Source organism: Pezoporus wallicus, unplaced genomic scaffold, assembly GCF_028554395.1.
Source record: "Pezoporus wallicus isolate ANWC-B61680 ecotype Strahan unplaced genomic scaffold, APGP_CSIRO_Pwel_v1 scaffold_2584, whole genome shotgun sequence".
Classification (NCBI taxonomy): domain Eukaryota; kingdom Metazoa; phylum Chordata; class Aves; order Psittaciformes; family Psittacidae; genus Pezoporus; species Pezoporus wallicus.
In genome coordinates, this window is record NW_026642851.1 from 7,503,772 (window position 1) to 7,527,430 (window position 23,659).

The following is a 23,659-nucleotide window of genomic DNA, read 5'->3' on the forward strand; positions in this document are numbered from 1 at the left end:
AGTCCCCAGTACCCACCTGTCCTGGGTCCAGCAGTAGCAGTCATTTTTTTTTCCTTCTTAGTAACTGGTGCAGTGCTGTGTTTTTGACTTTCATCCTGGAAACAGCACTGATAACACCGATGTTTTTAGTTGCTGTTCAGTAAAGTTTAGTTTGACCAACGACTTTCTGAGTCTCATGCTCTGCTAGGGAGGAGGGGAAGCTGGGAGGAAGCAGAGACAAGACGACCCAAACTGGCCAAAGAGCTATTCCATAACACACCACGTCATGCCCACTATACAAACTGGGGGCAGTTACTCGGAAGCACAAGATCACTGCTTGGATCGGGCTGGGAATCGATCGGCGGGCGGTGAACAGTTGTATTCTCTTCCCTTGCTATTTCCCTTATCATTGTTATTATTGGTGGCAGCAGTAGTGATTTGTGTTATACCTTAGTTACTGGACTGTTCCTATCTCAACCTGTGGGAGTTACATTCTTTAGATTCTCCTCCCCATCCCTCCAGAAGCAGAGCGGGGGAAGTGGGGGGGGGGGGGAGTGAGAGAGCAGCTGTGTGGTTCTGAGTTACGGCTGGGCTTAAACCATGACACCACCTCTAAGGTATCTACACATGCGCTCCTGTTTTTTCAAAATACTTGCTAATGTAGGAATAGCCATTGAGCACTGTAAATGCTTGATGATGCATTAATACTTTAATTAGTTTAAAATGTGCATAATCTTTCAAGTGATATCCTGCAATTATGGCTGTATGGAGCTCCATACAGAGGTGATTTTCTTTTGTATTTATAATTTTATCTCTTTATCCAGATTTTCCCTAAAGCAGCATCAGGTTTTATAGATTTCTAGGTAACCTCCTAGGTCCCTCGCTTCAACATTCTCTGTCCCTTGTGACTGCTTAAACCCTAGTGAACAGTACGATGCTGAAAACTAAGAGATAGAGAGATTGAAATGGAGCAGTCTCTAACGTATACCTTGTATTGGCATTACCAGAAGATGACAAATTTTGCAAAGTAACTTTGGAACACGTGGGCTCAAACTTATTGCCACAAACTTCAAATATCAAAAAGACATCGAGTAATAAAATGATAGACTAAATCATGGTCAGGCTTAAGCTGAGTGCATCCGTGCTAACTGTAAGATTTTATAGTTTTGCACTGTGAAAAGAGTGAAGAAAAACATTATTCTTAATATAAAGTCTTAGAGCAGAATGGATGATTGCAACAGTATGATGGGAGATTCAGTTCCAAGCAAGAAAAACCATGCTGAGCCTGCTAATTCAACTTTCTCCACCCCTCCCAACATAGTACTTGTAAGCAAAGAAAACTGTGGCTGTTTCAGTGCAAAACAAATTTATTTTTTCCATAGTGAAGTGATTCATTTATTCTTGTGGATGTCACTGATATCTCCTGCCATTTTTTCTTTCTTTTTTTTTCTTTCTTTCTTCCTTCCTCCTGTCTTTAATTTCTTTGCATGTTGATTGAATTGTAAATTTTAGTAATCCCTATAGTTTAGGCTTGCCCTTATCAGAACACGAGTGGATTTCTTACTGACAACAGTCTTTTTGCTTAATTTTGCATTTTCTTGCAGAGATTCTGCCCAGAAGGCTTCTCCCTTATCAGTCCCAGTCACTCATAGAAGTGGTTTGATTCTGACTGGCAAAAACAACAGAAGGGATTGAGTTTTACAGTCCTTGGGATTTGAGAGCAATTACTCTCAACTACTGACAGCAGTGCCAGCATGCCCATTGCTGTGTTCTTACTTCAAGTCTGAGCAAAGTGGATAAAAAGTGATTAAATTTCATTCAGCTGGACAAATGATAAGGCAGTCTTGCAATAGCTACTCTAATGCAATGTATTAAAAGTAGAAAAAGTTGTTCATGCATAATTGAAGCCTCAAAACGAAACAGTATCTAGTCGTATGGTGAGCTGTCAGTTTCGCCAAGCCTGCCTTTGTTTTGTTCCTTTTTGTTTTTCCTTTTTTCTTTCTTTGTGGGTTTTGGATTTTTTTTCCATCCCAATGCTTTAATGCCAGTTGGAGCTGAAGGACTTAGAACTAAAGAGAGATGTTGCTAAAAATTTATTCCAATACCCTGGTTCTTCCAATTTACTGAGAAAAATATTCTGCATTTAAGAAAAAAAAATCCTTATTGTCATATAGTTTAATTAGTTCTGTTCACTTTCTTTCTTCCAAGCAAGCAGAGAGGCATGCTTTACTTCTAAAGTCTGTTTTCTGACTTGACATCTTTTAGAGCCTTTAATTACCTGTGTAGAGTTGCCTGCTTGTTTAGCTTTTGAATTTATAGTTCAAATATTTTGTTTAAGTAGTATTTGTATCTTCCTTTACCTTTGGCGATCCTCAACAATGTGAGAGTGAATTCCACAGGCAACATTTTGATGTACTTATTCAGTGTAATAAAATTGAGGATGCTATTGATCTCTACATCAAGGCAGAATTCTTTAACACATAATCACACCTTAATGTGGATTAGGAGGTATCAAAGAAATACATATTCAATAAACCTTTAACCAGATTTTAGGCTTTTAATTTGTATTTCAATTAAAGCATTAGACATATAAGTGAAGAGGAATGAAGCTTTGAAGAACAAAACTCTCACTGGAGTGAAAATCATTATCATAACAAAAATCTTACAACAAAAGTTGCATTAATTCTAATTCTTAATTTTTAAGAAAGTGTAGTTGTTTCTCCTTCACAGTTATTAATGCCTACATCATGTGATTACTTTTTTTTTGTGTGTGTGTGTGTGTGTGTGTGTGTGAATGTAAAAGATTCATTCAAAAGATGGAGGGAAAATCTGGGCTCCTCCTGTAGGCTTGAAAATATTTTTCTCAATCTTTGAGTATAGCCCTGGCAGTTCCAGGGCTAAAACTACTGTGACTAAAAAATGCAGTTTTACACTTAAGGGTGGTGTTACATCAAGTTTTCTGCCGTTACAGACTATCTGATGTTTTCTTATACCATTTCATATTCAGTTGTATTTAAAACACAGTTGTCTTCCTGATTTTAAGCCAGTGTAACAAGCCCAGAAGTCTCTATTTGGATGTGTGCTGTTCATGGTTCTCCCAAAACAATAACGACTTGCCATATAAGCAGATGGGTACATCATTTCAGATTTGGTCAGGCACTTCTTTAACTGTGTGTAAATTTAGTAGTCATAACTTGAGAGCTTTCAGCATTTATCAGAAAGTTAGTGGCCTATCTTCATTGTGATTGCAAGATTTACTTGTTCACTTTTCAAAGGGAATAAGTAGAGCCAAAGCTTAAAACTCATATAAAGAGGGGGATCAGAGTTAAGAAAGTTTCATTTGCAAGATGTGCATTTGTCCTTCCAAAAATGTGAGCTAAATGCTGTCAAGTGCTGATGAGAATGCTGATGGAACACTTTTAATAGTCATAATATTTCACAGAACAAAAATTAAGAAGCAATGAAAATAACAGATTTTTGGTTTCTTTTTTTCTGTAACACTGGCATGCATTCATGGGCAGTATGTCAAGCTTCTAACAAACTATCAGTAATAAACCAGTATATTTATTTCTAGAACACAAATTTGGCAGTGGAGATTTTTGAAACTGCAGCAAGTTTCAGTGTGAATAACAAGGAGAAAAAAAAATAATCAAAACCCTCAACCACAAAACTTTCACATTCACCAGATTTTTCAGTGGCACAACATTTAACAGAAGTAGAGAGATGCGACAAGCTTACTGGTGGTTTGCTTTATGCATTTGTCAGAAGCTGCATGACTTTTCACGAGTTCCTCTTAACATTTTAGATAAATGAGAGCATCACTCTGTTAGAGTATTTTTTCTGTATCCTTAGCAACAAGAGTAGGAAGGAGGGAGAAACTGCAGATGGTAATCCTATCTGTCTGATCTCATACAGGTGGAGCAGTAAAAGTCATGATAGATAAAATGCTGTGATACCTTGGAGGTATTACCCTTTTGTTTCAGTACAGACAGCTGAACAAGCAGCTTTCTTAGGCTCTTCCTGCCTCAGGTGAAGCATGGGTGCCTCTTTCCTGGTGTTCAAGAAGCAAAGTGCCTTTCAGTGCTAGAACAGGCATAATCAGGCTCCAAAGTGCTTCTGCTGAGTTTAACTATATCCAGGATGGGGCTAACAATGTGGCTTCCACACAACAGCAGCCTGGAGGGTGCTCATTTTGGGGTATGACTGACTGTCTGGCACAGTGGTTTATAGCAAGTTTGGTGAGGATGCTTGTAACATCTTGCTTCCATAGTTATAAGCAAGTAAATATAAATGTCCCTATTTGTCAAGAAAACAACACCCCAGCTCTTAGAAGTGTACAACTGATGACCATGTAGTTGAATGAAACAGCGACTTGTTTTTAAGAATTTCATTTTGTTGGAAAAGTAATTCATGTGCTATGCAGCTGGACTACAGAAAGGGTTTAAGTTTTAATGGGGTTGGGGGCTTTTTTACCCAACAAAAAAGGAAATGGAACCTTCCTAGACACTATCAGTCGTTAACAGTGCATTAAAATGTTGATTTTCTTATATTAGTAATATCTTCAAGATAAATCAGGCATATTACACTTGGAAATCAAGGTAATTTCTGAAATACACTAAAGAGGTTTTGTTTCTTACATATACATTCAGTTAAAAAGTAGTACATTTCTCTCAAATGCTCTAATAAAGTTTATGAATTTATGTAAAATACTAGGCTATGATTTCTGTGAAAGGCTGCAGTTTGTATGCGTGGCTTACTTCTTTTAATTGTAGTTAACATTAAAATTGAAGGTGAAATTCAGGACCTCAGTTTGGATACCTAAGTATAGGTGCGTGTGGGGTAGTTGATGTATGTGCAAGTTCTTGTATGAGAGTTAGTTTTCTATTGTAGATAGTGGAAATTATGATCAAACTTGGTTGCCTAGCTGTAGGTGTCTGGTGTCATTTTGGACCCTGTGGTTATACTGAATAGGCCATTGGTCCTCCTGTAGGATAGGGGTCTACTGTAGGTCCTGGATTATATCTTCAGGTCTTAAATGGCCCTGGGTAACTCCTGTTGTTAGGCAACTGTATCTCACCCATGGTTAGTACAGCCTGTTCAGTCAAGGTGGGTACTGAGTTTGCTCTAAAGTGGACCTGAAAGCTCAGCTGACCTGAGCTGGCAAACTTTCATTAATATCAAACAAAATTAAAATGGCCTGTTTCTGTTCAGGATCAAAATGTTAAGATTCTTCCTCACCCCATCCCCCCACCACACAAAAAAGATTTATTTGGAGCACAAGTGACTCTTCATGTCTTTAGCTTTCACTGTTTTTCAGTGCTTGGAAGAGTATATATGTTTGCCATCACATTTTTTTTTTTTTGCTTGAAATTGTGAAAAGGCACCCTTCAAGTCAAAAGTAATTCTGTAGCGTCTTGTGTTTTATCTTCTGCTGTCCTACTGAAAGGCAAAATAGGCTGAACAAGTTTATGAAACTTTTCCACTTTGAATCACTCTACTTTTAAAGAGCAAAAAAGACAAAATAACAACTGTCAAAAAGAAAATCATGTGTTCATATAACATTGAAATATTTGAGAATTGTGGGTCAGCTGGATAGTGGGTTAACTTGAAGGCAGTAGCATTTTTCAGAGACAGCAGAGGAAGGGTATTATTTAGCACCTTGATCTTGTCTGACTGGGAAGTGCTCAGATTATCCTTTCTGAAAAGAGGAAGAGTGCAGATCCTGCAGAAAGCTTTTCTGGGAACTGATGTTAATCAGAGTGACTTGGAAGTGCCTGTTTAGCCAACATGTACCTCATCACACATCTCGATTAAATATGTCATCTTATAGTTATGGCACTTACTAGAGAACTCTCTTTTTGTGCATGACTACAAGATTACGTAAAGTAGCATTGCTATAAAGAGTCCTTAAAAGATGTGACTGAGAACAGTACAGAGCATTATTTTCAGTATTCTTGTATAGGATGTTCTGACTGCATTCCTGTTACAGATGTATATAGGAAAATAAATCTATGAACAAAATAAAATGCCCACTTTTTCCAAAGCAAGGAGCAAGCTTTCCGAAAAGCAATAGAAAGGGGGGCAATAGTTTGACCACTGTAATCATCACTGTCTTTCTAAGACATGAATTTGGAAATTTTGGATATTGATTGTAGATTTCTGCCAGTCCTGTGTTTTAGTAACTGAAGATTCAAGTGTGAAAGCTAAACTAGAAAGTGCTCTGGTTAATTAGACTAGCAGTTTCAGTTGCAATCTCTTTAAACTGAATGCTCTCCTGTGAAGCCATGGTGATGCAGTTTGTCCTTTGATGCCCAGGTTCTGTGATAAGCATGCTGCTGTCTGGTTATATACTTAACAGCACAAGCTGGACTGAACATCATGGCTTTGGCAAAGGCTGGTGCTGTGAACATAGGACACCTTTAAAAACTTCAAATTAGGCTTTATCCCTACAGGTAAAAAGCTACCTCATTAATAAACTGATGTTCCTGCCTGTATCAACTTCATATTGGTTGTACATGTTCTTACAACTGATTGCCCTGATCTCAGCTGTGAGCCCTGACAGATCCCTGAGACACATTATTAACTGCTTGGGAACTGCAGCACGCATCAGTGAGTGTGGAGGCAGCTTCCTTCACTGCCCTGCACAAAGCCTTGATCTACTAGAAACTGTATCTCTTACTATTAACTTAATCCTCCAGTTCTGTAATGTTTTTCATCCTGCTTTGACTTGCATTTTCCTTCCTCATGTGAAGCCTCAGGGTTGCTGCGTCTTGGTTGCTGTTTTCCTCCTTATTTCTTCCAATAGACAAGGGGCAAAGAATGGGAAACAAGGATGACTTATCTGTCCCAGCTTCTGAATATATAGCAGAGGAGGAAATAGGCTACAGAGAGTTTAAAGTTGCTCTAATACGTGGATTAATAAAAAGGAATAATATTAAACTGAACTTACATATCTTAGGGGAGGAAAAATTTGCACAACTGTGGCTTGAAGTATGTCAAAGTATATACAGAAATGCGTAGTTGTTTATATTCCATGCAGGAAGTGAACCTTTACAAGACTAAAACACTAAATATTTAAAGCTAACTTGATGAAAATATAATTATATATGGCATTATGTGGAGTTGTGAGCCCTTGCAGAATGGGGGCTGGTTATGGACATGGGGTCATAACCACTGATGCTCTATTCTCCAGGCCTGGCAGTTAGTTTTTTAGGTTTAGAAACAGTAATTGTTACAGTTCAGTTTTATGAACATTTTAGTCATTTATACATATCTAAAAAAATGAGAAACAGTTTCATAATTACATCAAAATCAAATTTCTGCTAAGTGCTTTCATGGTCACTTTATTGCAGTGGTTCCTAGTATTTTAGTGGAGAGGATACGACAGAGGAGTTAATGAAGGATTTGAGAATGTCATTTCTCAAGCTCCTACTTCAGCAAATCAGGAACAAAACTGCACAATAAATATTTCCCTACTGTAATTAGGTTTTGAGTGACTTAGTGATTTGGCATTTTTCTTCTTTTAAGTAAGGCATTGCAGAGACTTTTGCTCTTTTGAAGCTTGTCTCTTATGACAAGACAGTCCAAGAGGCTTTGTAAGACCACTGTAATGACCCTTAAATAGGCTGACAGTTTTATAGCAGTCCCCAGGAGGGAAGCTTTCTTTCAAAAGCAGCTGAATATCATGAAAAAGACAGTGGCTCCACATTGGCTTTTCGCAAAGCTGGAAAGGCTAAACGGCTTTTTGAATTAATTACGGGTTTATGGCATCCTTCTCTGCCAGACTGTTGTCTTGTCAGCATGTGTGACTCTCCATTATAGGTGCTGTCAGGTACTCAGAAAAGTGTGGTTTAAAAACTTGGGAGCTGTTGCTGTAGAGCTGTGTAAAGCTTTGTGTACATAAAGGCAAGAGCTGTGAGCTAAATGCTTTTGTTTCGTTGCAGTTGATGACATCATTTAGTGATTGCAATAACAATCTCCAGATGTAAATCTGAGATTCTGGGCAAAGTTATTTCCATGCTTGCCCTAGTGAAAACCTGACTTTGAGGACTTGCACACACCACAGGCTTTCAGGACTCTGAGGAGGGCTCATAGCTTCTTCTTAGAGAATACAGTGGAAGATTGAGTTTTTAGTTCTAGCACATGCAAAGGATTTAATATCTTGTTAGACTGGGTTCCTCTCATTCATTAGATATATTAGCTGTTCAGAATTATTTTACTAAGGTTTGTGTAATCAACAGTAATGTTTGCAGGCTGTCCGTGAGGTTCTGCTGACTGTTAATATGCAATATGTATGCTATGCCCATATATATTTTTTCCCAAGATCTTACTTTATAAGATATTAAGAAAAAAAATAGGAAAATATTAAAAAAAAAAAAAAAATTGTAGGTTTGTCACTGTGAAAACAGTAAAGGCAGTTTTACAAATTGTATATTTCCTCGGTAGAGATTCATACAGAACAAATATTTTTGTTAAGAAATTGAACAGCAGAGAGTTTATCTTTGACACAAAGTCCTCATGAAATGAAATCATACTTCTGAGTATCAGCAAACCACTCATAACAATCAGGCTTCCTAAGAAGCATCCACTAATTATATCCTCTGCAAGACTTTCATTTGGTAGTTCACGTGTAGTTTGTCTGCTGAAATTAGAGCTTCCACATTTTGAGAGGCCAGTTCAAATTAAGCATTCCTCAGGGTTGTTTGGTTATCAATTCCTATAAAACTGTAAAATTGCATCATGACATTGCTATGTTATGATTATAATTACAGTACTCTGTTAAAATGCACTTCTATGGCAGCAGCATGCAAAATATCTCCCCATTTTGACCTTAACCTTCCCATTAGGACCTCATCTCAGGAGAGATGATCTTTTCTTATACTGTCTCATCTCCTCTGCTAATGGCTGTTAGACTGGGGATACTGCCCATGTATTGCCACTCCTTTCTCAGTCAGTGCCTGCCTAAAGAAAAGGTAAATTCAATTGCAACACCATGCACACATGCTTTCTCTGCCCTGGTAACAGAATGCGACTGTGCATTTCTTTTGCCCCCTCTCATGTGGGGCAACGTGATTTAGTTGGAAGAGGCTTTCCATCAGCTGCAATGGAGAGCTAGCTCAAGTGGTACATGGGTTGCCATTTCTGTTCTCCCCCTTGTACTGTTTTTAGCTGGTGGGTACTCATAATGCTCAGAAATCTAAGAGCAAGTTTCTCATAAAAGTCTGAAAAAAATCGGAAGTCAATTTTGAATGTATTTTACCGACAGGGTAGGCAGGGATACCATAAAAGAGTAACAAGCATTACGTGAGATTGTGTAAGAGTGAAAATGGTTTTGAGAAGCTGCTTGCAGGGAAATCTTGTTGCTGCGTTATTTTAATAGAAAAGGTGTTTTCTTTTTCTTCTGCAAAATTAATTGCTGGAACTGCTCTTCTTCATTAGGGAAACACTTTTAATTGCTAACTCATTTCTTTCTATATTTCCCAATAAACATTTCATTATTATCTTTGCTTTCTCCCTGAAAAGTAGCCTATTTTTAAAGATATATAACTGCCTGATTTCTCCTTCCAGTGTTTCCATTTTATTCTACAAATGCAGCTTTTAGAAGCACAATTGTTTGCTTAATTTTGTAGGCTATTCATCCATAAATACTCATATTCAGAGTTAAAGATAACTTTCTGAACTTAGTATCTGGTGATGAACTTCTTCAGTACTAATTTTGGGGGCAAATACCTGCAGCACTTTCCATTAATTTAAAAATAGGCCTAGTCTGTGATTTTTAACAATATTTAGAAAGATTTTTAATGCATTTTTTAAAAATCAGATCCTAGACTACCATTTACAGTGACAAAATTGGGCATCTATAAAGTCTCATCCTTGATGGCTTCAGAGTTTTAGTTGTTATCTCAGTGGAAGTCTGAAAATGTGTCTTTGAGAAGTAGACTATTGAAAGGGACAACAGTTATCAAATTAAGTGCAATCTAATTGCCAGCTGCAATAGAAAACAATAACTCATGCCAAATATTTGGAGATAAGGAGCCTTGGATGATTGATTAATTTATTTTTTGTTTGTTTGGAGGTTTGGAGGTTTGTTTTTTTTTTCCATTGATCATGTCACAATCTCCCTGCACTGTAAGGCAACCAAAACTTAAGCTACCAAAATATAACTGCTTTCTGTCTTGCCAGTCTATGACTGGCTTTCTGAATGTCTTTCTCTGTTCTTTCAACTGCAGAGAAACTAAGATGTTTTCTACAGCATAGTATTGTGCAACAGCAGAGCTGCTGGTTGCCAGCTGCTTTTAACTAGGTTTTTTTTTACTAGCAAAACATTTTGTTTGGTAATGTCTGTAGTTTGGATCAAATTGGATCCAATATTTAAAAGCAAGATATTGATGGATTCAACAGAGGCTCTTAACCTAAATTTTGTTTGATAACTTCCTCAGTCTCCTAGGTATTTACTGTACCTTTCTACTTCTGTTAAAGAAAAAATGTGACAGAAAGAGATTGAACCTGAGAAGTCCCATGCTTACATATGTGACTGCATCATCGTTGAATCGTGATGTGTTATTTCATGATGAGGGAACTTTATTGTTTCATGGCTGTTTTGTCACTATTTTCATGTACATCTTTAGCTAAAATCCTAGTTAATAATTTGAAAGCATTTCAGAGGCATAATGTAGTTGTTACTGTTAAATATCACACACAGTTAATTTATACTCTCTCAGCTGCGGCAGCTCATCTCACACATTTGAAGCCTTAATCTGTTAAGGGACAGCAGTTATTGGGGAAATGGGTATGTTGTGTTTGGGAGTATCTGTATATGTAATGTACAGAAGGGGTGTTCAGTCATTGAATTTGACAAATACTGAACACCAAGAATTTAAAGAAGGCTTAATCTTCAGTCGTGCTGAGCTTTGATGAATAGTGCATGCATTCACCTTTCCTGAGAAAATTCCATTATAGTTGGAGAAGCATGGGAATATATTCAAGATGTCAGCAGACGATGTCCCTCATGAAAACTGTAAGAAATTAATTTTCTTTATAACATACAATAAGATAGCAACTCAGCACTGAGGATTGCCTCAGGTTAAAAATAACTTATTTCCCCAAAAGGCAAGAGTTATGAGAGAAGTTCTAATAACTATTCACTTTATACTCACAAAGGTTGCCAACAGTAATCCTCATAGCTAGTGCAAAATAACCCTGGAAAAGATCCTTAACTGTTGTACTTGCCAATGAAAGAGAGGTGCTACCTACTTTGTATATAAGCAAGTTTTGGGTAGAACTGTACATCAGGGAAATAACGCTTATATCCTCAAAATAGCTGGAAAACAAAGAAAAATATTGTTTAAGTACTAATGAGTATGTTCTCTGCCTTCTCTGCATGTTGTTTCATTTGCTAGCATGCTTCTACATCATAAAAGATACCAAAAATTTTGTTTATTTTCATACTTGGAGAGTTCTGCAGATAGATAAATACCTCTGTATCATACAACTATTAAAATTATTTTCTTCATTCAGTAGTTTACATGCAAATGTAGCATAGTTTCTGAAGCATTTTTCCATCTTCTAGTGCATATATTACCTGTAGAGGATGGAATGTATTACAAAGAAGGTGCAATCAACCAAAGCTCATAAACAGGTCTATCAGAATGAAAACTCATGGGGATCTGTTCATACCATTAAATGGTATCAACGTTAATAATATAATATAATATAACGTGTAATAGGCTACAAAACTTATGGGAGACTCCAACAATTTCATTTCCATGGTAATGCATGTTAAAATTATGAAGGCAGTGACTTGAAATACAAGCATAGATCTGAACCTTACTAAGAGCTTCCAAGGTGCTCAAGACAAATTTAGTGGTTAGCTGTGTTCCTCTTTATAGTCATATCGTAAATCTACAGACAGGATTAAAAAAAAAAAAAAAAAAAAAAAAAAGGATGTGAGAGAGAACTATTTAATGGTTCATTCATAAAATACATCTGTATGGAGGTTATGAAGCTCTGCCAAAGAGCAAGAGGAGTTCTTCCAGAAGCATCTACGGTTATTTAACTTGACTCGAAAGAGTCAATGAGACTGTTTTTACACAGAATTTGGTAGTTGCTTATACATGAGTAATTCTCACACTGACACAAATATTGATCTGAAGGCTCTATCTATATATTTACTATATTTAAATATTTGATTTACAAGATGTATGATGATTTTGCTTTAAGCGCAGATCAAGATACCATTTAAAGCATTCTTAAAAAGCAACCAACTCAGTGTTAGACCCTTTCGGTTATAGAAGTAGGGGTTTAGCTACTAGCAATGAACTGGAGTATCTTTATTAGTTATGAAAAGGTGGAAATGCAAAAACTCTGCACAGTTGTAGCTATACTTTAAATATTGCGTGTTTACCTGAAACAAGCTATTTTTTTAAATACTTTTTTGTCTGTTGGAGCTCTTTCCTTGAGACTTTGTGATGCCTTAAATGTAACTGCTAATTTCTATGAAAATTCCATCAGAATGATTAATTAGACTGGGAAAATCTATCTTTGTTATCAAAGCCTTTTAATGTACTGTACCTCCTTTGTATACATGGCAGTAATAACTATTTCTGTTAATCATTAAAGAAAATAATTTGGTAAGGCGGCTGGCTTTTGTCATCTTTCTGACTATAGTTTTAATTATGCTTACTTGTTTGACTAATCTGGAGCTGCTGAAGTTGTTAGAAGTTGCTTCAAAAGTGTAAAGTGTCACTGAGATTTATTTGGCAAGTATATCCTGCCATATAAAATATAGCAGAAAAATATAGAAAATGTCAAGGAGAAAATAGCCTGACTATATCTGCAAAAGCTGAAATAAAATGCATCAGTAATGGTGTTAATCTGAGATGAAATCCAGCTGAAACAGGATTTATGGTCAATATATTTAGCCTAGAACATGAACAGTTTAATCTAAAATATAAGTCCTTGCCAAGTGTATCTTCAGCTCAGGGACCATGTAGGTGGGAATGGGCTCTGTATGTACTGAGGACTGGGTCATGAGGACAGGGTGTCAGATCTGCATGGGAGCATGGTGTGATGTGAGAGTAGTCCCATGCTGCTTCCTGGGTGGAGGTGCTGCTCGAGAGGAACTTTCCATCACCAGGGGTAATCCTAAATCCGCCTTTTCCATTTCTTATGCCACTGTTTATTTTCCAGATTTATTCTAATTTTAAACTGTCATTGAGGCTTTGTTTATATTCCTTTGACACAAAGGAGAGAGAAGGGAGGAAAGAACTGAGAAATACTATCATGTACTTTTTACATTATTACTCAGAGCTATTTAGCAGAAAGCTGGCAATTCTGTTGTTTCCAATATTTCATGGTTACAACAGCCTGGGGCAAGTGAGGAAGACAAGCAGTCTGTGATGTGTTTCACCTCTCTCCTTTGACCATGCACTTTTTTTCCCTTTCACTGACTTGAATATCTTTTATCAAGGCATATACCATTATAGCTACTGACATTGAGAGAAATTTTGGAATTTCCTATACTTAGTTTTTTAAATATGTAGTAAGTTTTGCCTAACAAGATTTCAAAATTTTACTTTTTTGACTGTGCTAAATATATATGATTTCACGTGTAAATTGATTGCACTGAGGCTGAGTAGCATGCAGACTATTTTGAGTGTTGGAGGGAGTCTCAGCTTTGTCATTGAAATAAGCAGACATTGCCAAGACTTTGGCTGTCTTCTGAACCATGCGCTTGATTGTGGAATTGGCTATCCACAAGCTGCAGAATTTGATGGGCTACTAACACAATATCCCATGGCACATGTAGGCTTCATGTGTTTTACATCTGAATTTGCTGTAATGTAAGCATGACAGCAACTACCATCATTTTAAAGACTGAGAACGAGGAATCTTTCTTCCACAAATATACATTTATTTGTCTCTCCGAGTGTAACGTACAGTGAATGTACAGTAAAAACTGTACAATCTTTTGGAGATTTAAAATGAAATAGCACTGTAAGCCTGTAGCTATTAGGATTTTTATTGATGTTCTTATCAATGGTATTCTAGTAAGTTATATTTAGAAATGTTAAAAAATGCAACTTCTTGTTCAGGTGTTAGCTTTGAGTACTGCTCATCACTTTGTTAGAGCATGGGTGTTATTACAGGAATTTGCTGGCCATCTTGCCTTGAAAGCCATCAAACGTTTTGCCATAGATTTCACTGATGTGGTTACAGGAACTGTATATTTGAGATTTGAGGATAGTAAACATTATAATCATAATATAAGATGATTGCATGAGGTAACTGCCTTGCCAGCTGCTTGTGGTTAGGAGCAGAGCTGTCTTCTGCAACACATTCACAATTTGTACTTTCTTCATTGTTGACTTGCAGTGTACTCTTTGCTGCTGCTCCCAGGAGCAACAGGACTCAGTATTTAAAGGGTAAGTTTTATAGAAAACTGAGGTTCATCTTCCATTCTAATCTATATTTCCTGTGGTTTTGTTCCCCCTTTCAGGAGGATACAGATCATAATTATTATACTTCAAGGACTTATGGCCCATACGATTCTACCAGCCGGGATTTGTGGGTCAATATAGACCAAATGGAAAAAGACAAAGTAAAGATTCATGGAATCCTTTCCAATACCCATCGGCAAGCAGCAGTAAGTTTTTATACCTTTTTCTTCTTTGACTGACAGATATTTTTCACCAGTGACCAACAGCAGTATTATTAAGTATTGTTCACACAGCTTTATCTTTGAATTTAATCAAACTGTGGAAGTCTGCACAGCATTGCAGTGACTCCAAATTGCCTTTTTGCACCTACTGTGACAGTCCTTCAGAGATGCCTTTACAGTTATAGTTAAAATTCTCCTCTGTTCTTAAGGATCACAAACTGTGAAACAATAAACTAGTTGTATTGTTGATGTCAGAGGAAATGCCAATGACTTCAATAGCAACAGAACTGGGTCCAGGATTAGGTTGCTCAAGTTTGTCTCCCATGGGGTGCATGTATTTGCACTCCATTTTGTAGGAGTTGTTGCACTTTTTTTTTTTTTTTCTTTTGGGAGAACTGAGGAAATTAATCCGAATGTCAGATAGTAACAGAAGTGATAGATGTGATTGCAGTTTCAGGGCATTAACAAAGAAATATCACAGAATGCAAATAATGATCTTTTTTAACCTATTGTAATCATGCTGCCTGGTAAAATGGGTATGAAAATAATGGGCTTACATGCTTAGAAGTTAAGTGGAATGCTGTATGATTTATAGAATGTGTTCTCAGTTCTCACCTGTGGCTGGAAACTGCATACATAAAGAGCCAATATTAGCACAAATCAAATAGAGAAAAATACAACTTGGAATTGTGGTGCAGGAGGTTCTTTCTTCATCCATTCACCAACTTAGCTACAACAAAAAGTCCTTGGGTTTTGCCAGTCTAAAAACAAAATCTAGTTAATGCCTTATTTAAAAGCTTTTAAAGAGGCAGGTGTGTTTAACAGTTCTAAAGCTGAGAGAAAAGACAAGTTTAATTCATCTTTTCTCTCAGTTTATCTGTTATCCCCCTGGCACCAGCTAGGTGACTGGCTCAGAGGAATGTGAAAGGCAGAAAGAAGGAATACTGTGGTATTTAGCTTCAAATACAAAAAAACAGAGTAGTGATAAATCCACTCCAAGAGTCCAATATATCAAACATACTCCTCATAGCCAAAAAGACTAAGCAAATGCAGAGGGTTAGGCAGTTATATATCTTTGAAGATTTAATAAAACACTGTATCATCTATTTTCTCAAGACAGTTTGTTTCTAATGAGAAAAAAACCTCAAGGGTACCTAAAAGAGGACCTGTATTCTCTGCCTTGTCTTCTTCATCTGGGATCGAGGGAAGAGAATGGAAACATGTAAAAAAATGTAACGTATTAGAATTATCTATATAAGATAAAACACCTTTTGCTAATAAAAGTAATTCATGAGAATTGGGACCTAAACATTAGTGAGATTCCTTTGAGAAATTTTAACCTACTGTTTAATGATTAGTAAAGATGACATCCTTCTACACTTTTGTTTTAAGCACTTTTGTGTCCAGTTGGATCCCTGAGATTATACGCTTAAAAGTGTCAGTTCCAAGGGGGACACTTTCAGTTATTGAACCAGAGGTTTAAAATGAACCAATGCTTTCAATCTGGGGATGGTATCAGTGTGGAGGACATTCAGCAAAGCAGAGGGCATCTTGGCAGCGTGAGGACTTCAGCTGTTTCTCCCCAAAACAAGTGGTTTAAGACTTCTGCTGAATATCAAGTGCCCACTCCACCTTTCTGACAGCTGTAGTGGAGAAGGCTGTGGTCCCAGTTTAACACACTGGTGTCCATCTCTTTTCATCCTTAGCCAGGTACCCTGGACTGTGAACTCAAGTGGCTGCAGCCATATCTACCTACTGGTTTAAAGACCTCTTTTTCAGAAATTAGTTTTATGTTCCTCCAGACACATATGCATTGCCATTTTGATTAGAAATATTCAGTTGTATATCCATGTTTATATATATACAGAAAAGGTCATTATAACCCTACTCAGTCCAATTAACACAATGCAAATGGATTTTGTATTCTAATTAAAAACAAAAAAAGTGTTAATAAATCCTGTCAAAATTCTGTCTTCCACTTAAGTGGAAAGCAAATCTAATTAGAAATATTCAGTTGATGTTTATATAAGTCATTATAACCCTACTCAGTCCAATTAACACAATGCAAATGGATTTTGTATTCTAATTAAAAACAAAAAAAGTGTTAATAAATCCTGTCAAAATTCTGTCTTCCACTTAAGTGGAAAGCAAATCTAATTTAAAGTTGCTGTAAATCTTCAGCTGTTAATTTCATGCTAAATAATTCTTTAAATGTTTCTAGTGGTTGTAAATACAATTCTTCCTGAGCAAAGAAATATCATATATAATCTGAAAATGTTAAACCCAGGATAGAAATAATGGTAGGGAAAAAAAAGGAAAAAGTGCCTTTATTGAATGTACAGACTGCTACTCTTTCTTAAAAGGAGACATCAAAGGTTAGGGTTGCGGGACAATTGGCAACAACCCATCTTCACACCAATTTTCAATGTAGTAACTCCTCCTAAATAACAAATAATAATAATGGGCTGCATGCCGTCTTCCTATTTGGGTTTCAGGCCATTCTGGAAATGATTTTTGTTTATCGGATATAACATTTAAACCGTGAAAAGACCTTACAGCAATTTCAGAACTCCTTTCTGTCATAACTACAGATTTCTTCAGAGTTTAGCCAAATAGTACACCAGGTGATAGCTACTGGTGGCCACAGTAATCAGTAAGCTGTGGGAAAGGAGTGGAATAAGTGGGAGAGAGCTGCATATGGAGAGGGAAAATTAGTTTGAATTTGAATGGTGGTTTATGGTAAGCTTAGGTGAGGAGAAGAGTCTGTTCTCCAAATTACAGTTCTCTGCTGTGAGTTCAGCTACTAGAGAATAGTCACCTGTAGGCTGACTGGGGAGAAAAAGAAAAAAAAAAAAAGTCTTTTTTTATTTTTCAGTAAACACCATAGGTAAAGTTTGTTAATTTTCCATTGAATATTTCTTTATAAATAATTTCAGGTCCTAATAAGCAGTATAGAGAGGTTTAGGAACTGGTGTCATGTGGGTTCGATGGATGGATTGGTCTCCAGTAACCAGCCTTCATCAGATAAGCACCCAGGTAGCAACAGGATGTCAGGAAGAGCGCTTGAATCTGACAGAGCATGTGGCAAAGGAGCAAACAACCCACAGCAAAGGGAATGGGCATCTTGTAAAACTTAGGTATTGGTAAGGCTGAAATATTGATGTCTCCTTTTAAGAGGTCAAAGCAACACTCTTTCAAGGAAAAACTCTACAAATCTTTAGTAGTTTTATTCTTATGAAAGTGTTATAATGCCTGCTGATGTATTTTATCTTCTGAAGTCTTCAGTTATGAAGAGTCACTGCTTTCAGGTGTTTAAGTGCTACACAGAATTGTTTCCAGTTACCTATTGGCAATTCCAAATTAAGATTAGCAAGGCTCCAGTGAAAAATAAAAAGCCTTGAAACAGATATTCGAAGTGGAATTTTTTTTTTGTTTTCTCTTGCCTGTCTGCACAATATCGATATTATTTTCTGGTGCTGTTTCTTTCAGAGAGTGAATCTGTCCTTCGATTTTCCATTTTATGGCCATTTTCTCCGTGAAATTACTGTGGCAACTGGGGGTAAGTAGCTTTCTAACCACTTACTTTGAGTAATACAAGAAGAGTTTCTTACACCTATTTAAAATACCTTTTATAACACCTGTATATGTCAAGAGACAAACTGCAGCATTTGTTTAGGAAATTTTGCTTTCCACAAAAGGAAACATACAAAATATCAATATGATGAAAAACCTCCAAGTGCTGAAGTTGGACTGTTCTAAAACTCTCTCATCGTAAAACTGTTTACTTTTAAACATTTTCTGTTTAGATATTCCCCCCAGAAATCTTTTGTGCTTGTCTGGAGAAGTTGCATTTTCAGAGGTATTGCTGGTGCCAAAACAAGGAGGGAAACAGTTTTTGCCTGCATGAGGTCCGGGCATTTATTATCCAAACATAAGAAGTGCTGCTAGAAGTACATAACTTGTCACCTAGTAAGCAAACCCATTTTAGTGTACTGCCTTGGTGTGGTACAGTGTCTAAAAGTATGATGGCATTCCTCTCCCCCGTCTGTGGGGTAAGATGGGAGGTATGGTACATCTTAAGCTCTTAGTCCTATAGTTCTGGGAATCACTGATGGCTCGTGGTTAGGTTTTCCCTCCCACTCCTGCTCACATTGATCTCCTGTGCTAGGAACAGCTTACCTCCCACTCCACCTCCTTGAAAGACAAAGAGGAGATCAGAGAAAAATGAAATATATGGAAGACAACAAATAAGAAAAAGGAGGAGGAGTGATGATCAAAAAATGAGAACAGGGAGGGAGAGGGCAGTATCACAGGGCATACACCCCATAACATCCCCTCATCCTTGAATGTGTCCAGCAAGTTCATGGACTCTGGCTGGTGGTGCTCTTCCTTAGAGTTGAGACAGGCCAAGTAGACAGAGATAGGGGCCACCAGCACCAGGACAAATCCTACCCTAATCAAGATTTCTCTTCATGCTATGGGTGGCCATCTGGCCAGAAGTAGGGGATGCCTATGTCCCACTGGAGTTCTGAATGGGGATGGTGTCACTTAAAGATTAGGGAAGAATTGCAGCTACTGTCTCAACAAGAGTAGGAGCTGGAACAAAGATTTCTCTATGTTTGAATCCTCATTTTACTATAAAAGTGGAAGAGTATAAGAGATGGGAACAGCTGAATAAAGGGTGTTATTAAATGGTTGATTTGCAGTCAGAATGATAAAAAAATATGCAGACTTATGGGTGACTTCAGTACCAGGGTTTTCTCTTCTTGATCAGCAGTGACATTTTGATGCTGATTTAGATCAGATGAGCCATGAACTACTGATTGAGACTTGTCTGATTTCCATTCTGCTTTGGTTTTAGTTTCATTTTGGTGCTTGATGATCAATGCCTAGATCTGTATTTTTCTAGTAGAGGAGTTGCGTTTGTTCCAGTGCCAAAAAAAGTACGTGATCTGTGTAGCATGGAAAAATGGGTTGGGATGCATCCTGCACAGCTAAAATAGTAGTAGTGGAGACAGTGATCATTCTGGAAATATGCCCTTATTCTCATGAGTGAACTTGGTTCCTTAAAAATTTATAAGGTTCACTCTTCCTCCAATTAATTTTTCATGTCTGGTCACTCTGCTGGGCCTTCCCTTTTAATGGATTTTTACCACCGCTGTCACTAGTATGCTGCAATCATCAGTCCCCCCATCTGCCCCCAAAGTCTTGGGAGTAAAGATAAGCTCCCAAGGAGAACTTTGTAGTAATACGTTGTGAGGGAAACTTTTTACTTTTCCTCTTGGTGTAGAGCATTTGGGAAATTTGGGTGGTTTGGGGTTTTGTTTTGTTTGGGTTGTTGCTTTTTGTTTATTTAATTTACTTTTTAAAGCATGTAAGCATAGAAGAATAGATGCAGCTCTACAGCGCTCTTGCTGTTAAAGCACACGATGATTCTGCTTTTCTTTTTGCTCCATTTCTACTAAATAAAATCATGCTGTGAATAATCTGTGAATTGTTGTTGAGCTAAATAGGACTTTAACATCAGTCCTTTTACTCAGGGCCACTGACATTATCACAGGGATACTTTTGTCTTTATATGACACTTCCATGATTTTCAGCCTCAAAATTAGGCATGAAAAAGTAAGATCTGGTCAGTAATAGCTTTGAAAAATTTTATCATGATAAAGCCCAGTAACTGTAAGTTATCCTGTCGATCAAGGACAGGATAAAACCTTTTCTACAATTTTTATTCCTAAACCCATTTAGAGGGAAAAGATTGATCTATTTCTGTCCTAGCTCTCTGACAAATGTTTTGCTCTGGCTATATTTGAAAACTTTGTCACAAGTCATTGGCTGTACAGTGACCTTGGCTGGATGTCAGGTGCCCACCAAGCTGCTTTATCACTCTCCTCCTCAGCTGGACAGAGATAGCAAAAATAAGATGGAAAACAAAACCCTCATGGATCAAGATAAAGGCACTTTAACAAAGCAAAATATTTTATTCTCTACTTCCCATCAGCAGTCAGTGTCCCGTGATGCAGGGCTACAGTATGTGTAGCAGTTGCTCCTCAAGACAAACCTAGTAATAACGATTCCCCCTTGCTACCAAAACCTTGCTACACAAACCTAATATATACAATGTGGCTTATAGCCTGGCAACAAAGGATGAAAAGAGGTTCCATGTGCCCTTTATATTGTATGCTCTATTATTCCTTAGTAATCAAGGTCTTCAATGGTATTACTATTATTATAGATCTGGACTACTTCCAGAGGTGGTTATGAGATCCAAAGCATGAGAGAGTTAATGTGTACAGGTGTCCCACATGACAGATGTCCACTTCCTGGAGAGCAGTATATGATTAATTTTGCTAATGACAGCACTACAAACTGTTTTTACTTCTGAATCATAAGTCAAATAACCTTGTTGAAAGGAAAGTTGAGGACAATGGCACATTAAATCCCTGTCACAATAAAAATGTCTACCAAAATGGTTTCTACCATTCTTCATGGAGGGTGCATTGTGGCACAGTAGGGTTTCCAAGTTAGTTAAGATGACTTTGAAATTGCTGTTGTGTAAAACTCAACTTCTTTTTTTTTTTTCTTCTTTTCTTTTCCTCTCTTTGGCTAATATTTGTTTTCTGTTCCAAATGGTTTTGATGATCTGATGGTGGATTAGGAAAGGAAGGACAAGGAGTTAAAATAACTAGTTCGAGGTCTTCATTCACTGTTGTTCTTAGCTTGTATTTGATAAGGCTATTGAATTCATAACTAGTATATAAGAGATCTTATAGTAGGATTAACATAGAAATGTTTTAATTTATGGTTCTTTGTGGTATGAACATCCATCTCCCCACGTTCCTATAGGGAGCATTTTTTTAAGCAACCTCTGAAGAGCAATCAAAGCCTTAATAATAGTAGATAACGTAAGAAGCTGAGTTTTGTTTTCCAGGAAACTTTCTAAAGTTGGTGCTCCACAGGCCGGAAGTGTGGTTATTTCTGTAATAAGCCACTAATTAGTGAGTCATGTTGTGAATGTCAGGGAGCTAAGTACATGAAATCTCTTTGTTGCCAGTCATTGACATCCCTGTGGCTGTGGAGGTGGGAAAACCTCCTCTGTGCTTCAGCTCTCCAGGCATTAACACAGCCCTTCTCACAGGAGACCTGGAAGTTCTGTGGTCCTGCATCCTACTTAACATGCAGCAATGCTTCATACTTGGTTGTATTAATTTTCTATGCTCATGGCAGTAAATTCCTCTTGTTTATTTTCTGTGGCTTATTTTTTTGCTTATTGGTCTATGTTTCCTAGTGTAGCTTTGTATCAGATACTGTAAATTATTTAGCAATATTTTTCCTTGTATGGCATCTTTCATTGTTACATTTCTCTATGGTATTGGTATGGTTGTAGCAGCATTGCAGAGGAGGGTGGTAGCTAACCCAGATTATTATTGATTTTCATTGAACTTTATATTTGTTGCCTGGGATTGTTGTGGTTTAACCCCAGCCAGTGGGATAGAGGAGGGAATCGGAAAAGTGAGAGAACTCTTGGGTTCAGATGAAGACAGTTTAATAGATAAAGCAAAAGCTGTGCACACAAGCAAAGCAAAACAAGGAATTAATTCACCGCTTCCCATGGGCAGACAGCTCTTCAGTCATCTCCAGGAAAGCAGGAATCCATCACACATAATAGTTACTTTGAAAGGCATCATCATTCCGAACATCCCCTTCTTCATCCCCCAGCTTTACACGCTGAGTGTGACATTAGATAGTATGGAATATCCCTTGGGTCAGTTGGAGTTAGCTGCCCTGTATATATCTCCTCCCAGTTTCTTGTGCACCCCCTTGGTGGTGGGGTGGGGTAGGGTAAGGAGCAGAAAAGGCCTTGACTGTGTGAGCGCTGCTCAGCAATAATGAAAACATTCCTGTATTATCAATAAAAACATTCCTGAATTTATCAATGGTGGTGTTCCAAAACATAGCCCCATACTAGCTCCTATGAAGAAAATTAACTCTTATTTTAGCCAAAACCAGCACAGGGATTAAAAAAGGTTTTAATTTTCAATTTGGGAGTTTATCCTGATAGTTCAAATCATCAGAGTTCATGAGGGGTCTTAAAGCAGTTTTAGTCTCTGTACTATCTATGGAATAACAGAGTATTGTTGTATAAACCTGTAAATCAAGAACATTCAATAGAACCAAACTGCTGAGTAACATAAAACATTTTTTATTTTCACATTTATCTATAGATATTTGGAAGCAGCAAGGGAAACAGCAAATAAAAAAATAGTTCTGTATTATCATATACTGGGAAAACAATATATGGTCATGGAACTTTTCTCTGGAATTCTGTCAAGGAAATAGTTAAGCAGTTGTTTATAAGAGAATACCTTACGTCTGCCAGATTTTACTGGACAGTGCAGACAACTTGGCATGGGTACACTTCGGATATTTTATTAGGGAATCCTTCAAGGTATCTTCAAGTCTTTCTTTTTCTTTTTTTAACATGTCATTTGACTTTTTGAAGGTAAATTTGTCTATTTCAATAGCAGTCATATTTTTATAGGTAGTGTTTACCCTATTTTGATGTAGTAATTTGTGCTGCTTTTTGAACTAGGATCAGTTCAGCAACATTCTTATCACTACATTTTTTTTTATTATAACTTTGTCATCTTCATGCTGGTTTAAACAAGCCTATGCAATCTTCCTGAATTAATTCCTTGGCAGTTGAGATTGAGGCATTATTTGTATCTAGAATTGATAGAAAAATAATGTATTATTACATCATAAGGAAAATTCAGTTATTACTGTCAATACTGTAGTTATCTTTCCTATATTGTCTGCCTACTGTGATAGCTGCTGTAGCTAACATTGAGTACACTGATAGAGTTTTCAGGGATAACTGTACCATCTAAGTGTAGCAAAGAGCTTTCATTGTATGAAGACATAATTGCTTTTGAGGTTGGCATCTTGGGCAGCTGAAGTATATATATAATCTATTATTAATATTTGTTGGGAATCTAGCAGACAGGGGACATGTAAAGA

The 23,659-nt window shown here is 37.1% G+C and overlaps 1 protein-coding gene across 2 annotated transcripts in view; it reads left to right on the forward strand.

Moving 5' to 3' along the window:
• PLXDC2 (plexin domain containing 2) overlaps window positions 1–23,659 on the forward strand; it is a 254,784-nt gene that overhangs the window by 119,120 nt on the left and 112,005 nt on the right. For both annotated transcript variants that reach the window (XM_057432784.1, XM_057432785.1), the window contains 2 exons: window positions 14,477–14,623; window positions 18,128–18,197. In XM_057432784.1, the coding sequence (XP_057288767.1) occupies window positions 14,477–14,623; window positions 18,128–18,197 (217 nt within the window). The remainder of the gene's footprint in view (window positions 1–14,476; window positions 14,624–18,127; window positions 18,198–23,659) is intronic.